The sequence below is a fragment of the Cyprinodon tularosa genome, unplaced genomic scaffold (assembly GCF_016077235.1).
Source record: "Cyprinodon tularosa strain WSP-4 unplaced genomic scaffold, ASM1607723v1 ctg76, whole genome shotgun sequence".
Taxonomy (NCBI): Eukaryota; Metazoa; Chordata; class Actinopteri; order Cyprinodontiformes; family Cyprinodontidae; genus Cyprinodon; species Cyprinodon tularosa.
This window is the reverse complement of record NW_024039518.1, coordinates 1,605,144-1,622,185: the sequence shown is the minus strand read 5'-3', so window position 1 is coordinate 1,622,185 and position 17,042 is coordinate 1,605,144. Positions and strand designations below refer to the sequence as shown.

Below are 17,042 nucleotides of genomic sequence, written 5' to 3'. Positions count from 1 at the left end.
AATGTTGATGATCTCTCTGAAGAGGTGGAACATTTTAAAAGTATTCAGTGAAAAACTGGCAGAAAAGATCCCTGAACCTGAATGATAGAGAGCTGCAATGAGGTGCTCATAACAAAAAATGAAACTCAGGGTTTCTCACAGCATTGGAAGAGGGAGAAATCAAATGTAAAAATGAAATATCCAATGACATTGGAGTCAGAAGAGTTATTGAGGCAACTATTAAAACCACTGACTCATATCGGTACCCTCTCTTTCGCGCAAAAACTATACCATTATATAAAACTGGAGATAGACAGCAATTCACAAATTATAGACCCATTTTGTTACTTCGAAATTTTTTCCAAGCTTTTGAAAAACTCTTTATTAGCAGCATGAACAACTTCTTTTGAGAAATTCAAAATGCTTTCTGAAATGCAGTATAGATTTAGATCACAGAGATCCACAGCTCTTGCAGTTCTAGGATTAACTGAGGAATTAATCAGCTCAATAGATTAAAATAAGTTTTCAATTGGTCTGTTTGTTAATCCAAAAATATTTTAAACAACTCATAACAATATATTAATCAGGAAGTTAGAGCATTATGGTGTGAAGGAAGTGGTTCTTGAACATTGCTTGTGATGGTCCCCAAGGGTCCAGATTAGGACTGATATGGTTTTATCTCTACATAAATTACTTCTATAAGGTTTCACAAGTATTCAAGTGTGTTTTGCTTGCAGCTGGTGCAAATATCTTCTATCTTGGTTTGTGTTTACAGCAGCTCCTGGAATATATCACTGGTTTGACAAGAATAAACTGCCATTGAATCTGGAAAAAAATTAGTTCATTTTATTAGGTAGTTATTAAGGAAACATAGACGTGATTGTGAAAAAAGGTAGGGTAGAGGTGGAACAAGTAAAGGGAATAAAATTATTAGGTCTGTTTATTGACTACTATACTGGAAGCCTCAGATCAAACATATCCACTCTAAATAATCTAGAAGCATCATTATCTTAGTAAAGCAAAACATTTTCTGAACTATAAGCAATACGTTTTGTCTGTTTCTATCATACCTGAGCAATTATATAGAAGTCTGGGATAACACCTACAAGACATTACTCAAACTGCAGAAAAGAGCCACCAGGAAAATTCCTATAGCTGGCTAACACGAACGCAGTCATTCATCATTCATTCACTCCTGCTTGTTTAAATCCTCTGATATGATAGAATTTGAAATCTCACAACTATATGTATAAAGCTCAAAATAATCAGCTACCAAACAGCATTCAAAAACTATTTGTAGCAAGGATATAATTACAGAGATAATCAAAAATTCAAAAGCTTATGTGACAAACATGAAAATCATATCCATTTCAATAGGTGGTGTGAAAGTAAAGAATAACCTAAATAATGAATTAAAGCAGTATTGAAGCATGAGACTGTATAAATAAGAGGTGTGTAGGAACGTCAATGTCCATATCTTCATCTGTCAATATTGTTGGTGGTATTACCTATAGGAACTGCAGAGGTATGATTAGATGACTCACTTCTTTACAAAGCTTTTCAGACATAATAAACTAAATTATAGATAAATACTCTATATCAAATTAAGGTCAGACCAGTTATATGGTCAATCTAGAAGAGATACCATGGTTATTAAATCAGTGTATTTTTCACAGAGTGGACAAGTAGCACAAGTCCTCCTACTTCTTCATAGTGTTTATCTTCATAACATTAAATTAACGAAAGTAATAATAAATAAATAAATCTTGATAATAAACATGAAAATTATACATTGCTTTTCAACCATGCTTTAACGGAATAACTGAAATAAAATAGCAATGAAACAAGTCTTGACAAAATAATGGTTCCCTAGAAAAGACTGAAAATACCGTTTATAAAGAGACATGTTAAATCAGGCCATGTCAACTAATTAGCATCACAGGTGTCTAGAGTCTTGTAATCAGTCAGTGGGCCTATATATAAGGCTAGTCACTGTGCTGTATGGTGACATGGTGCATACCACACTCAACATGGACCAGAGGAAGAGAAGGAAAGACTTGTCTCAGGAGTTATTAAAGAATATGATAGAAAAGCATGTTAAAGGTAAAGGTAATAAAACCATCTCTAAACAGCTTAATGTTCCTGTGACTATAGTTGTACATGTTATTCAGAAATATAAGATCCATGGGACTGAAGCCAACCTTCCTGGACTTGGTTACCGGAGGAAAATTGATGACAAATCAAAGAGAAGTATAATACGAATGGTAACAAAAGAGACCAGAAAAACTTCTAAAAAGATTAAAGGTGGACTTAAAGCTCAAGGAACATCAGTGACAGATAGTACTACTGTAACTGTCATGTTTTGAGCCAAATTGGATTTAACTGGAGATAATCAAGGAGGACCCCATTATTTCAAATCATAAAAATGCCAGACTGGAATTTGCCAAATTAAACCATTGACAAGCCACAATGCTTTTGGGGGAATTTCCTGTGGAAACATTAGGAGTATAGGAAGTATATCATGAAATAAAACCTCCACTACTGTAACAAATGGAGGTTGATCTTTTATGTCCGAGAGCTGCTTTGCTTTATGTGGCACAGGGTGTCTTGAATCTTTCCAGGGTACAATAACATATCAAGTCTATCACCATTCTAAAGAGAAATTAGAAAAGTCACCCTTGAAACCTGAGATAACTGGAGCAGTTTGCTTATGAAGAGTGGGCCAAAATACCTGCTGAGAGGAGCAGAAGTCTCATTGACAGTTAAAGGAATTATTTGATTGCAGCAATTGTTTTAATGGTTGGACAACAAAATGTTAAATGTACCTTCATTTTTGTCCAGACCTGTTTCACGAGTTTATTTGTTTATCATTTTGTTAAAGCATGGTGGAAAAGCAGTTTTATTTATTATTACTTTTGTCTAATCCATTATATTTCTGTGAACAATGTTGGGTTTGTCTTTCCTCAAACTAAAGGTACCAACAAATAAGATAATCCTACTAAATTTTTCTCTGCCACATGGGTATGGAGGTCTGTCTTGGGGCAATATCGCAAGGGCATTTTCCCAAAACTCTGTTTTGTGCAATAATACACTCAAGAGTGCTCTTTAGACAGCCAAAACAAAACTGCATGTGACATCTTGGACATGAAATGATTTTACATCCTTTCCCGGTGTGCTGGATCAGTGAGCCACAGGTTGGACAGGCACGGACAGACGGACACCCTTTGGCTCCATTCTCAGTCTGAATTTGGATTTCTGGACACTCTCTCAAGGTTTTCAGGGCAGAATTGTGGCAATCATCATTTTCACAGCGGTCGAACCGAGGCTGTATACCTTTCCACTCCCTCAAACATTGCCAGCAAAATGCAAAAGTGCGTCCTGTTTTTCCTGAGCACACTTTGCAGTGAATGTAAAGGTTTAAGCTGCTCCCTCTGGTCACAGGAGACATGCATCCAGGACACTGTCAGGATAGATAATGTGTGGAGGGTGAAATAAAAACAGAGGGATTTGCAACAGATTCAAGCATACTTGCAGTTTTTGTGTCATTAAACAGATACTTACAAACTTAGAGTTAGGGTTTCTGGCGGCAGCATTAAAGGACATGGTTTTCTCAAAGTAGTCCTTTTCTTCAGGGGTCAGGAGGGCCATTTTACAGACCTCTTTGAAAGGCCAAACAGCATCACAGCCAGACTGACCGCAAACAAACTGGCTGTCGCCCTTTATATAAACAGTCAGAGAAATAGTCGGAATTAAACGTAAGAAAAAGAAACTCATCATTCTGTGATTCTTTAGTTTATTTTAACCAATTTTCAAAATTCTGCCATTAATATTACGCCATAACTGTTAAAAAACAAAAGCTGCTATGTCTCCATAGAAAATACACCTATACTGCCTGGAACGGTATATTTTAATTTTAACTGTTGAGATCTGCTTTTATGTGTTGAGACTGCAAATAATATCAGAGTGAATTAAATTTTCAACAACACAACGGTATTTACTTTGAAAGCCTAAATATACATTACATTAGATATTCAGACACATTTTTAAATGTGACAGTATAGTCGGTGACAGACCTGAGATCAAATTAAAATGTTATTATAGGTGTTATATATTAGAGCTGTGTTTTAAAGATTCACAGTTTTTGTGCACTGAAAAGTAAGTATGCACAACTCAAATGTAAACTACAATGAAGGGGACATAAAAAGGATAAATTGATTTAAATACAAAGATTTTAGTCTAGGTCTGTGTCTAAAACCTCCACAATCTAAACAGCAATAAACACCCTTAGTCCAGCTAAAAAAACAACCCAAAAAAGCAAACCAACTATTTAGAGCTGCAAATGTGACTATAATCTTTTAAGGAATCCAACATTATTTGGTCATTTATGTTTGGAAAAAAAAAAGAAATAAAAAGGACTAAACTTTTAAAAAATATGATATTGGTCGGAAAATGTTCCTCTATGGGGTGTTAATAATTTCTGAACGTTAAATTTGAAAAAAAAAAATACATATTTTTCAACCAAAATGATGGCAGTGTATGGTCGAGAAGCGGGGCGCGCCCTGGACAGGTCGCCAGTCTGTCGCAGGGCACCACAGAGACACACATGCACACACGTTTTTGGACTGTGGGAGGAAGCAGGAGTACCCGGAGAGAACCCATGCATGCAAAGGGAGAACATGCAAACTCCATGCAGAAAGACCCCGAGCTGGGAATCGAACCCAGAACCCTGCTGCAAGGCAAGAGAGCTATAAACTGTTCCACCCTAGAGCCTGCCTATTTAAAACAAATTTCTGCTAAATTAAGGTTTATCTTGGGGAATGAACTTCTTTCTGTGATTTATAAAAACAAGCAAACTCTATAGCTATTATTTAGACAGGGAATCCTGTTTATTTTACCTGAATTTAACAATTTTATGGCAAATATGTTTCTGGTCGACGATTATTCCTCCTAAATTTGTAACTAAGCATTCAATTTTTTGCACTTTGTAAATAAACAAAAAGCAGATTCTGCTGCCAAAAAAAAAAAAAAAAAAAAACACAGTGGAAAAATGAAACCTTTTTATCTAAAAGCATAAACAACTTGCCGAAAGGAGCTTTTATTAAATGTTCCAGTTTATTTCTCTGCTTTGCTATCGGTTTCAGATTACTCGCTGCTCTCTTACCTTTTCCACTAAATGTTTGCACCACTTAGTGAGAGACATCGGGGTCACCACATGTCCACAGGACATCTGAGCTCTTGGAGATGCAAAACCTTCGCATGTAACTGTAGAAACAAATTTAATGAGATCCTACAGGATGTTTAAATACAGCTTGATTATAAACACGGTAACATTTATACCAGACATTCAGATATGGCAGCAAGTATCCAGCTCCAATCCTGCTCTGTCTAATGAACTAAAACAGCCACTTACAGTCAAACTGATCCTCCTTATCCACGAAGGGAATCGTCGGATCCCCCAGCTTATAACACTTGGTCTCAGCTCCAGCGCTCATCTCGATTTCTCCCGCGAAGACAGAAACTACCAGCAGGTTATACTGGAAGAAAGAAACTCTTTCGATTCTGTGCGGAATAAGTCACGTGAGTCAGTTCTGTCGGCTAGAAAATAAACTTGCGGAACTCCTGAAACCCTGCTGGATAACCGGCTCAGGATGGATGGATGGAAGGATGGACGAACAGATGGATGGATGGATGGACGGATGAACGGATGGACGAACGGATGGATGGATGAAGGGATGCATGGATGGACGGATGAATGGACGGACGGATGGATGGATGGATGAACGGATGGATGGACGGACGGATGAAAGGATGGACGGATGGATGGATGGATGAAAGGATGGACGGATGGATGGATGAAAGGATGGATGGATGGATTTAAGGATGGATGGATGGATGGATTGAAATTACATGATTAACAGTAGTGAAAAACAATCACTTATCCTCCTAATAAACAATCATTTATCAGGAGGATAAATGTCATTTTTGACAATTGAGCGTTGCTATAATAAAAACTACAAATGGCTCATTTACATCCAGCTCATCCTAAAGTAGAAACAATCAGTATCACTGATTTCCTCTATTTTTTATTTTGATTTTTAAATCAGTACAATGCCATATGAAGAGAATCCAAAAAGCAATAATTCAAATTAAGCTATATATTAGTCATTCATTTAGTAGTTTGTCTCTTCAATTTGACATGTTTCACAAATTAATACATAAATGTTTTCAAAAATAATTCAACAGATCAAAAGGTTTATTTACAGATATAAACATTTGACAAAGTTTAAAAAATAAATCAAGCTTTTTTATTTATAACAGATTTATAACAGTTTCAATGAATGAAAAGCTGAAATTGATCATATTTGAGCCAAGAAAATTCAACCTTTCTGTCATTTTATATTAATTATGTTTTTAAAGAACAATATATTAAACACTCCTAAAACAAACAAACAAAGAAAAAAGAATCTCACCACTATGTACATATGTATAGTCCCCCCCCAAGAAGTAAAATGACTGGAAGAGTTTGAAAATGAGCTTTAATAAAAATCTATTTCTTCGTTTATAAAAGCTGTACATTAATGGACAGGAAACTGACTGACTGTCACATATATTCAACCTAATGATATCTTTAATTAAAAGGGGATAGAAATAAACATCGAAACAAGTGGAGTTGATTTCAGGTGGGGATGGTCCGTAGTTCAAGCATCCAGTCCTCCATTGCAGCGCACCACTGCCTGGATCTCAGATTTGTGTTTGATCTGGTACTCAGCCAACATGTGTCCGTCCTGCAGGGTATAGTTTTTGTGGATCAGACCCATATTCTCCTTGTCTGCAAAAAAAAAAAAATAATAATAAAATACATAAATGAATTAAAACAATGAATCACCCTTATCTTTTAGGACATTTTTTTTTTATCGACAAACTAAAGAAAACAGAACAACAGAAAGATAACACAGATGTGATGATAAGTTTTTAATAAAAACTACACTCTAAAACTCAAAGTAATTAAACATTTATTTTAAAGGATGCAATTAGCTTTACAGCACAGGATAATTTCAGTAATAGCCTATATATATTTATATATATATCCACATCCTAATGTTCCTCTAAATGGTCAATTAAGAAAAGGAAGGGGTTTGGAACAATTCTATCCATCATCTAAAAGTAATACATTTATATGTAGAAAAGAGATAAAATAGCTTTTTAAGCAGAATTCTCCTTCTTTTATCTGTTTCATCTCTGAGTTAACCCACACAAATAAATATTTGGTCCTTTTACCTGTGTCAGGCCGTCTCTCCTGTATTTTCTGTTTCAGATGTTGAACAGGAGTCTCTGCCAGCTCATTCACATGCTGACAAACTTCAACCGAAAGCTTTCTGTTCTGTTCAAAACAGATGAGGAGCTGAACCACCATGGTATCTTCTTTGATGAGCTGAGAGGCTGCTTCTGAGTTAAAGCTGTAGAGAGAGGTGACTGCACTGTGCAACAGCAGAGGTTACATGGGTATAAATGGACTAGTTGGTTTCATTTTCGTTGGGGCGGGGTTTAAAAAAACCCCAAATAGATTATAGGAATGAAGAAAAGTATGAGAATTGCTTTATACTGAGTTGTTATTGGTGGCCATGTTATTTGAATACTATATAAACGATAACACACAGTAACATATATTTTTTTCTATAGTCTGTTCATATATATTTACTCTTTGCAACAAACTGGCCGAGAGATCCCAGGTTATCAGTAGTGGGAAGAAAGCATCAGCTGAGCATCTGCTTTACGTGTTGGTATAGCTTTGGTTCAGTGCTTTTAAGATATATTTGCCACAATGCAACTTTCTTCTTTTTTTAAACTCTTCTCACAATTTAATTAAGCAAAGTTTATAAGAAAAGTGTGTTGTCTTTTCTAAAACCACCCAGGTTTTCCCCTAACTGTCTCCCAGTTTATATTTACCACACTGGGCAAAGGTACAGGATCATTCTCAGGATTTGGTTTCGGATGGGCTTCCAGGTACTTTCCATCAGGTTGCCAAGGCACCACCCCTTCATAGCACCAGATCTGAACTATTACATAAAGGTAAAGTATGTTAGATGTCATTTTAATTCTTCGTCTACTTATTTCCTCATTGTTGTTATTTTGTTTGAAGTTATTCTTTCGTTTTTCTTATCAGAAATTGCTCTTCCTCTAATTCCTTTTCTGCTGTAGAAGCAATAATTATTCATTAAATAAAAATCTGTGATTCAAGTTTAGAATTTTGTTTAGAAATTTGCAAGATGTAGGAACAAAAAAAGATTTTTAAATGTCTGAAATTAGCTGATATTCTAATAACTGCAACTGTTTAAGTAGATCTAAAGCATTCATTTCTTAAAATGCTTAAATATGATCAAATCAGATTTAAACAGATGTAAAATAATTAACAGCTTTATTGCAGTCCATACCAGTGTCCTTACTTAATAAGTAGGTGAGCTTAGTGAAACAACTTTAATTTTTTTTCAAGAGGACTTTCTGGAACTTCAGTTTTTACTGTAATTGCATATTTCAAGTCAGAGTGCCACCTAGTGGAATAATAGTTATTAGCAAGCCTCTGCTGTTTCTGGCAGACAAGTAAAAGGGGAATTTTGAGACTGCATTGTTATTAAAAGGAGAAGCTACTGAGCACAGGAAGAACAAACTAAGAATAAAGCAAGATCTCAAAACAATTCAATGAAAGAAAAGACTCAGATAGACATACAGTTATCTAAAAAAAGGAAAGTGAAATCTATGATTAAGCTTGTAATTCAAAAAATGTAGAAAATAGGCTTTAAAAACAACATGTTTAGCTTTTCTTTGCAGCTGAAGAAAAAATGACTTATCCAAATATTTACACCCCTTGGAAGCTATTCCAAATTGCCAAGGATTTTGTAAAGAATCCAAAGAAACTTTATTGACTGGGAACAGCTGTGTCAGTCAACTCATCACAAGTCTTCAGGTAGGCAGTGTGTACTTGATGCAATAGCCAAACAAGACTTTTTTAATGATTAGTTTAGCATATTAGTTTACTTTGTGAGGACAATATAAAAACAGATTAGGCTATTTCTAATTTCAATCTGCAGGCCCTGGGAGGTTCTGAAATACACATTACATTATAAAATAAAATTCAAAATATTGCACAATACATTTCTATAGAATTATTAACATTACCTCGCTAAAAGGGTATTATGAGTTATAAAAAATTACAATACTTTACCTGGATTGATCCCCTGATACTATGAAGTGAGGCTGCATTATTTCTCCTGTTTATTCAGTTAATATTGTTCAAAACAAATACTAAATTACATTTAAAAGGACTGTATATTATTTTGCTGCTTTATATCATAAGGTTGAGTAGTTTAATAAAAAGTTAACCATGTAAACAGATCATATGCTTCTTATAGGGCAGGCATGAGAAGTGTATTGGTGACACTCCAGCCTTTTGTCTATGACTCTAAAGGTAATGGGTGTAAGATCCCAGACATTTTAAAGTTTAGTGGTTATTTTATCATCATCAAGGATCATTATAGAAACATTTTATTTTGTAGATTTAATGTTCTGCATTATTATTGTTGAAGATGTGAAAAAAGATGGATTAGCAGACCAAACAATACTAAAAGGGAATTGCATTTCATTTGATACACAAATGATTGCATAAGCTTGGTATAGTGTGGAAAGCTTCAGATTTATCCAAGTGAAAAAACAACGTTCTGATAATGTGTGTGTTAAAGTATATTCATGTTGGAATAGATTGAATTACATGGCAAGACTGTAATTATAATATTATATATCTGTAGAATAGAGATTGAAAAGAAGTGTGAATGAACATTTATTAATAAATATATACATTTGAGATTAAAGATATAATGAAGTGAGGCTGCATCAAACTGGGACACACCATTGCTCTTCTCATTATTTCTCATGTTTATTCAGGAAAATTCTTTTGTCTGCCCCCCAGACCAGAACCATAACATTTATTGTTATCCTTAAAGCTTCTTCACTGAGATAATTCACCTGAGATAATTTGCCTGATGATTCCCCATCTCTTTAAGGTCCTTCTTAAGTTTTTTCTTTTCTTCTTTAAGTTTTTCAATGGCTTGTTTTACCCTGTTCTTAATTTCCTCTATTTCCGGCGCAGTTTCATCTGTTGCAGCCTCTAGTTGCTGCTTCTCTGCTGCCAGTTGTGCTTTTTCTTGAAGCAGCTCTCCTTTCTCTGCTTCTAATTGAACTTTTGCCTGATCAATCCCCTTTTTCTCCATCTTGAGCTCCTCTCTCAGAGCTTCCAATGTGCGTTTCTCCTCTATCAAAGCTTTACTTTCCAGAATTTGTCTCTTTTCCTCTTGAAACTCTTTCTGATCCATTAATTGAATTTTAGGTGTTTCAGCCTCTTTGTTCTTTGTGGTGGCTGATTCCTTAGTTTGAATCTCACGTCTGGCTTTTCTCATGAGCGTGTCCCTCTCTGATAAGAGCTCAGAAACTCTTATTCTCAAACCTTCTGCGTATCCATGCAGAAACTGGTTTTCCCTGCAAACCGTCTGAAAATCTTTTCTGTCCTGCTGGGAACTGATTTGTCTTTTGGACCATTTTAATATTTTGCCAGGATCATTTACCTTTTTAACAGTAATTTGCAAATAACAGTCAGCTTTAGCTTCAGCTGTCCTAAGAAAGGATCACAGTTTTTGTCTGTTTGATCAAAGGTGTGCAGCTATGGTTTCATGTCTCATTGATTATACTAAACACTCTTGCCCTAGATTTGTGTTTGTCTGCTGTGTGTTTTTCTTCGTTATATGTCCCCATAAAAACACAGACTCCAAACTATCCCCTGGTAAACTTTGTCTAGAACCACCACTGGTTGGGTGGGATTTGGCAACAGAAACACAGGCACTTCAGCAGGCAGCAGCCTCTCTCCTTCACACTATACAGCTCTTATTGATGTTCCCCTTAAACTTACGACAGACATGTGACCCACAGAGGCCTGTTATTACGGGACTGGACAGCAGCCGAGAGATTTGCTCGGTTAGGCCATATTACAAGTTAATAATCAGTCAGGGTGACTATGTTACACTATCCAACACATTCAAGACCTTGTCTGTGGTTAGCCTACATAATAAAATTTGAGAATGTAAGCATGGACCACACCTGCTTACAGATGTGCAGCTGACAGATGTGCATTTTTCAGTGACAGTTTCTCTACCAGAGCCACAATCTGGCCCTCACTCATTCTGAGTCTCCTGGACATTTCCTGTACTGAGTGATTTTCCTGTTGTCATTTCTAACCGATGCATTTCAGTTTTTCCCTGTGCTACAAATAAACAATGGGTTTTTTAGAGTCAATATTTGAACAGATCTTAAATTTTGAATAACAAAAAGTGTGTAACTGGCACACAAACACACAATGAGACTAACATTAGAGTCTTGCTTTCAGGTGTGAACTGAACAAGAGAAGAGGTAAATAAAATGTCCACAGCTTTGCAATACATACAGGAAATACTGAGTTTATAACAGCCTTAAGGTATTCACATTAACTAGAAAACATAAGGAGAAATCAACGATGAACAAAATGAGAAAGTTACTGTCTAGCAAGCAGGAAAACATCTACTGGGTTTTAAATGTCGGTGCTGTTGCTTGAGGTCAATTGTCAGGTATGCTAAGATGATGCTGCGTTAGGTTGCTTTTGATCGGCTTATATTGCATGGTCTCTTCTGTGGTGTCTAACCTGGGATTGGTTATATCTGTCAGTCAATTAGTTGATTACTTACTCCAACTATGGCAAGCTGTACTGAGATGATATTGAATGAGGAAGTGTACGTGAAAGTGTGTTGTGCCTGAAAATGGGTCAAATTGCATCACTGTCACACTCAAAGTGTGACCTTGGCAGCCCTGATAAAGGAAAGTGTTGATGGCAACAGCCCAGCTGATACTTCTTCCATCGTGGAGAGAAATAAACAGACCAGATGAAGCTACTGGGATGAGAAATATAGAATAGAAAATCACTTTATTGTCCCACAATTAGAAAAAGAAGAGAGAACATAAAGTTATAGTTGCAACTAACAATTACTGCAGGATTGGAAAATAGAGATGGAATGAAGCTAAATGATGACAAAGGGTTCCGATTTCTCTATAAAGCTTTTAGGGATGTCTAAAAATGAGCCATGTTTTAAAATGTAACACATACAGACTAAGAAACTGTTTTTCATGGAGGAAATTTTGATTTCAGAAGTAGCGGGGCACGGAAGTATTTTTTAATGTAAGTACTATATAAAAGTTGAGCATGTTTTCTAGTAGATCTGTGTTTGTTTCCTGCACCTTCTCTATTTTTCCTCCATTCTGTCTTGCAGCTCTGCTATCCCTCTCCTGACAAGATATATGGATGCATGACATGAACAATTGGACCATTTGCAGCAATCCATGTAGATTAAAAACACTGTTTGACAATTATTATGAGTTTGGATATATGAAATCACATTAATAGATTGTATTTCTTTTCCTTTTTTGATGATAATAATAATGTATAACAATAATACATTGGGTTATGAACACTTTTAATAAAACAAATATACTTTACGAGGTTATTGAGAGCTTTATCATGCGGAGGAGGATCTTGAATTGGATATGCTGCTTTATGGAACCAGTGAAGGTGTTGAAGGAGGAGTGTTACACAGTTCTTTGAATGTAACTCACACTTTGACTTTTAAAGAGGTCTTATGTTTCTCTTTCTTTTTTCAGTCATCCTGGCTGTAAGCAATATCCAAATACATACATGCACATGATATCAATTCAAAGATTTGTGTGAATTGATACACTTTATATTATAAAAAATTCATCTTAAAAGGCAGCAAAATATTTAAGCTAGAGTGGAGGCTGAATTGATTTAATGGTAGCTTACAGAATCAAAGACAAGCAGATAAAAGCAGAGTAATGCAATGGAGAGAAACTGGACAAGGGGAACTGGTAGTTGATGACAGACATAGATTAAAATTACAGTATAATCAGGCAGGAAGAAGGAGAAAAATCTGACAAGTGTTTAACTGGTTGGATGCTTATAGAGTGGCTTCAGGGCCTGATGTGGCTTATTAGAGGAAAATGGTTCAGCTGAGGAAAAACCAGATCAGCAACACTGAAGGAAAGGGACCAAAAAACAAAGGTAAAAACTGCAGGTGACCCTGAACACAACACTGGCCAAATAAAAAAGGGAAATACCAAAAAAAGGAGTTCAATCCAAAACACAAACAACAGAATTAGAAAAAAACATAGCAAAGGATTTAATTCATTCTTAAAAACCTCATTAAAAAAACAAAGACCCAGAATAAGACAAAAACAAAAACAGGTAATAAAACATTATTTAGGCGCCTGTTGAACAATCTTCTACAAATCAAACTTCTTTTTGAAGTCACGTTTATCTGCTCTTTAACAATTAGTTGATCCTCAATATCAGACAAGTCATCTTTAGATTTTCTGCTCTCTTCATCTTCTTCGCTTTCTTGATCTATATTAATCCTGGTAAAGTCTGTTTCCCTTTTACCTTTCTTCCTGTAAAACAGGAGATAGGCACTCTGGGATCTGGTGCAGAAAAAACAAAAATAAAGTTGAGTTTAATATAAACGGCAAAATCAACAGAAAAAAACAAAGGGCAGCAGCGAACCTCTCAAAGTTGTCCATTTGAGACATCCGGTTATAAAGCTGTAATAAAAAGCAAATAGAGATAAAACTCTTTTTTAGATTATATTTTTTATACTAAAGTGAAATACTGATTTTCACATACATAAACTTAAAATCCACCTTCTTTTAAATCCTTATTATAGGACAATCATTCTCACCATTGTAACACAGGAATCATTGAACTCAAACCATCCTTTTTCATCCTGAGGTTTGATTCTTGCTGTACAGGCACGTGCAGAGGGGGGGGCTAAGGGGGCTTGAGCACCTGCCCCTTTTGCTCCATGATCCCAATGTGCCCTTTTTTTTTTCTTTTTTTTTTTTTTTTTATTTGACACATGTACTGAAATTATTATTATTATCTTTTTTTTGGCAAGAAAAACAATACAATAAGCCCTCCGGTCACATTGTTACCCTTGACCTTTTGCCGGTGATGATGCACTTGCCTCTCGCACAGTCAGATAAGGCGCCTAACTGCGGAGCTAAATGTAGCGAACATTCCACATTAAACTGTGGCCGCTGCTCATTTGGCCCTAAGCAAGATCAACCATGATCGGACGGATGGCTGTCTTCAGTCTGCGCCGCCTCTCCAATGTCAACCTGAATAGACATGTAAGTGAAACCAAATGAGCCCCATGGATGATGCAGTATTGTTTGATCTAAAACACTGTTTACTCTGTGCTTTTAGTCTTTTACATTGAAAATTATGTTTTTTAATTCACAAAAAACTGTTCTGTAATGATTACAGAACAGTTTTTTTGTGAATTAAAAAAACATAATTTTTGGTGAAAATACTGGAGTAGGCTTGCTACTTGTCAGACAATGGAAAACTTTAAACGTTGTATAATTTCTCTACTTTAGCAAAGAGTAGCGGTTTAAACGGAGGAAAGTATAGGACGCGGCGCGCCTTTCTCTGAAGAACTACTGAGCGGGAGGAGACAGCCAGGTGAGGAAAAGCTGTTCTTATCTATCGATTCAGTATTTTTATCATACAGACTGGCTGTTGTTCTTGTGCTATGAGCTAGCTGCTAGCTAATGACTTTGCTAGCAAAGCAAGATAACTAAAAAGCTTCCCTGTGTCGTTAATGATAATAGGACATTCTTCAGTATTACTTATGCAGTAGGGGCACATCGCCCGTCAAAAACCTATCATCTCCATAACGGATATATGTCTGATTTTCTAATTTCCTTTGCTGCATGATGTACATTTAATTTATTCTAGCGTTAGGTAAATGTATCTTGAAGGAGAACTCATCCAGAACTACTATGATAGATATATGATAGATATAATGTATGAAGCTGGTGAAAACAAAACTGCGCAGCTTATGCAAGGAGGATCGGTTGTCAGACCTTCTTTTGTTGGCAATCGAGAAGGATGTGCCAATCATTCACAGTGAGGTTATTAACATTTTTAAAGACATGGCTAACAGAAAACTGCTGCTGTGAACAAAAGAGAACAAAAATAGCAAAAATGCTTAAAAGTTGGAAATTTGTTTTCAAACAGTACAATCACCATGACGGAAAATAAGTTTTTGGATCATAATCTTGGATTTAGTTTGGGGGAAAAGAAAGGCAAGAGACTGAAATAAATAAGACATTGACCTTCACTCAACACAGAAAAGATGAGATAATGAGGAAAAAAAAGAAAAGAGAAACTGACAAGAAAAAACGAAGGGGAAAGATTGAAGAAAATGTATATAGGTACTTACAAAATACACTAAGACACAAACAGAGTAGGCTTTTCTCATGGTGACATGCATTAATAAAATGTTTGTTTTGTTCTTTTTTTTTCTGCAGTTCCACGTTAAAGTTTGATGCAGCAGCTCTGCTTTTCTGAATGGACCGTCTCCATCTCCACTGTCAGTACAGCAAACCAGGCAGACATTCTTTTTATAGATTACAGTACACTAAAAGGTTGCATTGTGCCCTTGTATGCATTTTTAACAGTTTAATTCTGTAAAGACAAAATATGTCTGGTGGTCCAGCTCTGATTTACATCTTTGGCTAAATTGCAGGTTTGAATATTGTAATACTTTCCTATAAGAAAATAGACCTGCAGAAAGAAATTAGTAATAAAAGATTTTACATATGCATAGTTCTATGTTCTATGTAGAGATTTCTCTTAGCTTTGATTGTATGTCTCACAATTTTGTAATTTATCATTGTTCATTAAACTCTGAAAGCTATGTGACTTTGTTAATATTCTGTCCTAAAATGCGATAAAATGTGCCCTTTTTTTTTTTGAGCACCTGCCCCTTTAGTGGTCTCTGCACGGCCCTGCATAAATCATATTTTTCCCTGTGCAACACACTGACGTCACTGACGCAACAGTACGTGACATATATGCCAGTGCGCATGCATGCATGCAACCCATACAGATATGGAAGCGATGATAACCCCCCCTGTTTCGGTGCCACCGTTCATAATAAACTTTGGCTACAAAAACTTTACATGAGGCGAGAATAAAAGAGCAGCAAACTGCAGCTTCTTTAGAAAAAAATACACAATGCTTGGTCCACCACATCTAGTGCAGGTGTACAGCCAGGGACATCACAGACATAAGGCAATAATTCAGGACCTTATTATTTCATGCAACCTCCCCTTGTCTTTGATCGACAAGCCCAGCTTTAAAAGCTTCATGGCAGTGGTAGAGGAGAAATATGTTGTGAATAATGTTGTAAATTGGCGCTAAATAAATAAACTGAATTGAATTGAAAATACTCGCTAAAACTAGAAAAAGTTGTAACCATAAACGTCAGGTAAATACTGTAAGAAAATAGTTTTTTTAAAAGAAAAAAAACTAAAAATGAAAAATTTATCTGGAAAAAATTTTTGCGTGTGTGCTTTCTTTAATTGTATTTTTCATTTAGCAGTTCAAGATAATGATAATTCCATAGATATAATAGCGACCTTTAAGCTATACCGTCTCAGTGACGAAGATGAAAACACAAGGAGAAACAAGCAAGCACGAAAATTATTGCACTTTTTTTAATTAATCAAGTGATTAGAATTTTTTGTGCGATTAATTGATTATTGTGACAGGCCTTCTCAAGACTTGAGACTTGACTTGGACTTGAGCTCTCAAGACTTGAGACTTGACTTGGACTTGCAAAAAATGACTTGTGAACATGTCTGTGACTCAAGACGGCTCAGGGCTGGCTCAGGGGTCTTTAGACGGCTCAGAACTGGCTCAGGGGTCTCTACACAGCTCAGAGCTGGTTCAGGGGTCTCTAGACGGCTCAGAGCGGGCTTACAGCGACGCCGTCTCTTACGTCGGGGGTTCTTAGAAGCTGGGCTAATGGGTTCTGGTTTGCAGACTGATTCTGGCAAAAGGCTAACAGATGTGTAAATGGGTTCGGACGCAAAGCTAACTGGTTTGCTATCAGGTTCACTAACTGGTTCTG

General features: G+C 36.0%; 1 protein-coding gene across 1 annotated transcript; it reads right to left on the bottom strand.

Moving 5' to 3' along the window:
* Nucleotides 1–2,977: 2,977 nt before the first annotated feature.
* On the bottom strand, nt 2,978–5,528 carry LOC119773346 (potential E3 ubiquitin-protein ligase ariadne-2-like). Its single transcript, XM_038270311.1, has 4 exons — nt 5,390–5,528; nt 5,141–5,241; nt 3,541–3,696; nt 2,978–3,439 (listed from the first exon to the last, which is right to left on the bottom strand). Exons 1-4 carry the CDS (start codon nt 5,469–5,471, stop codon nt 2,978–2,980), a joined length of 801 nt encoding a protein of 266 aa, XP_038126239.1. The 5' UTR covers nt 5,472–5,528.
* Between the last annotated feature and the right edge of the window lie 11,514 nt (nt 5,529–17,042).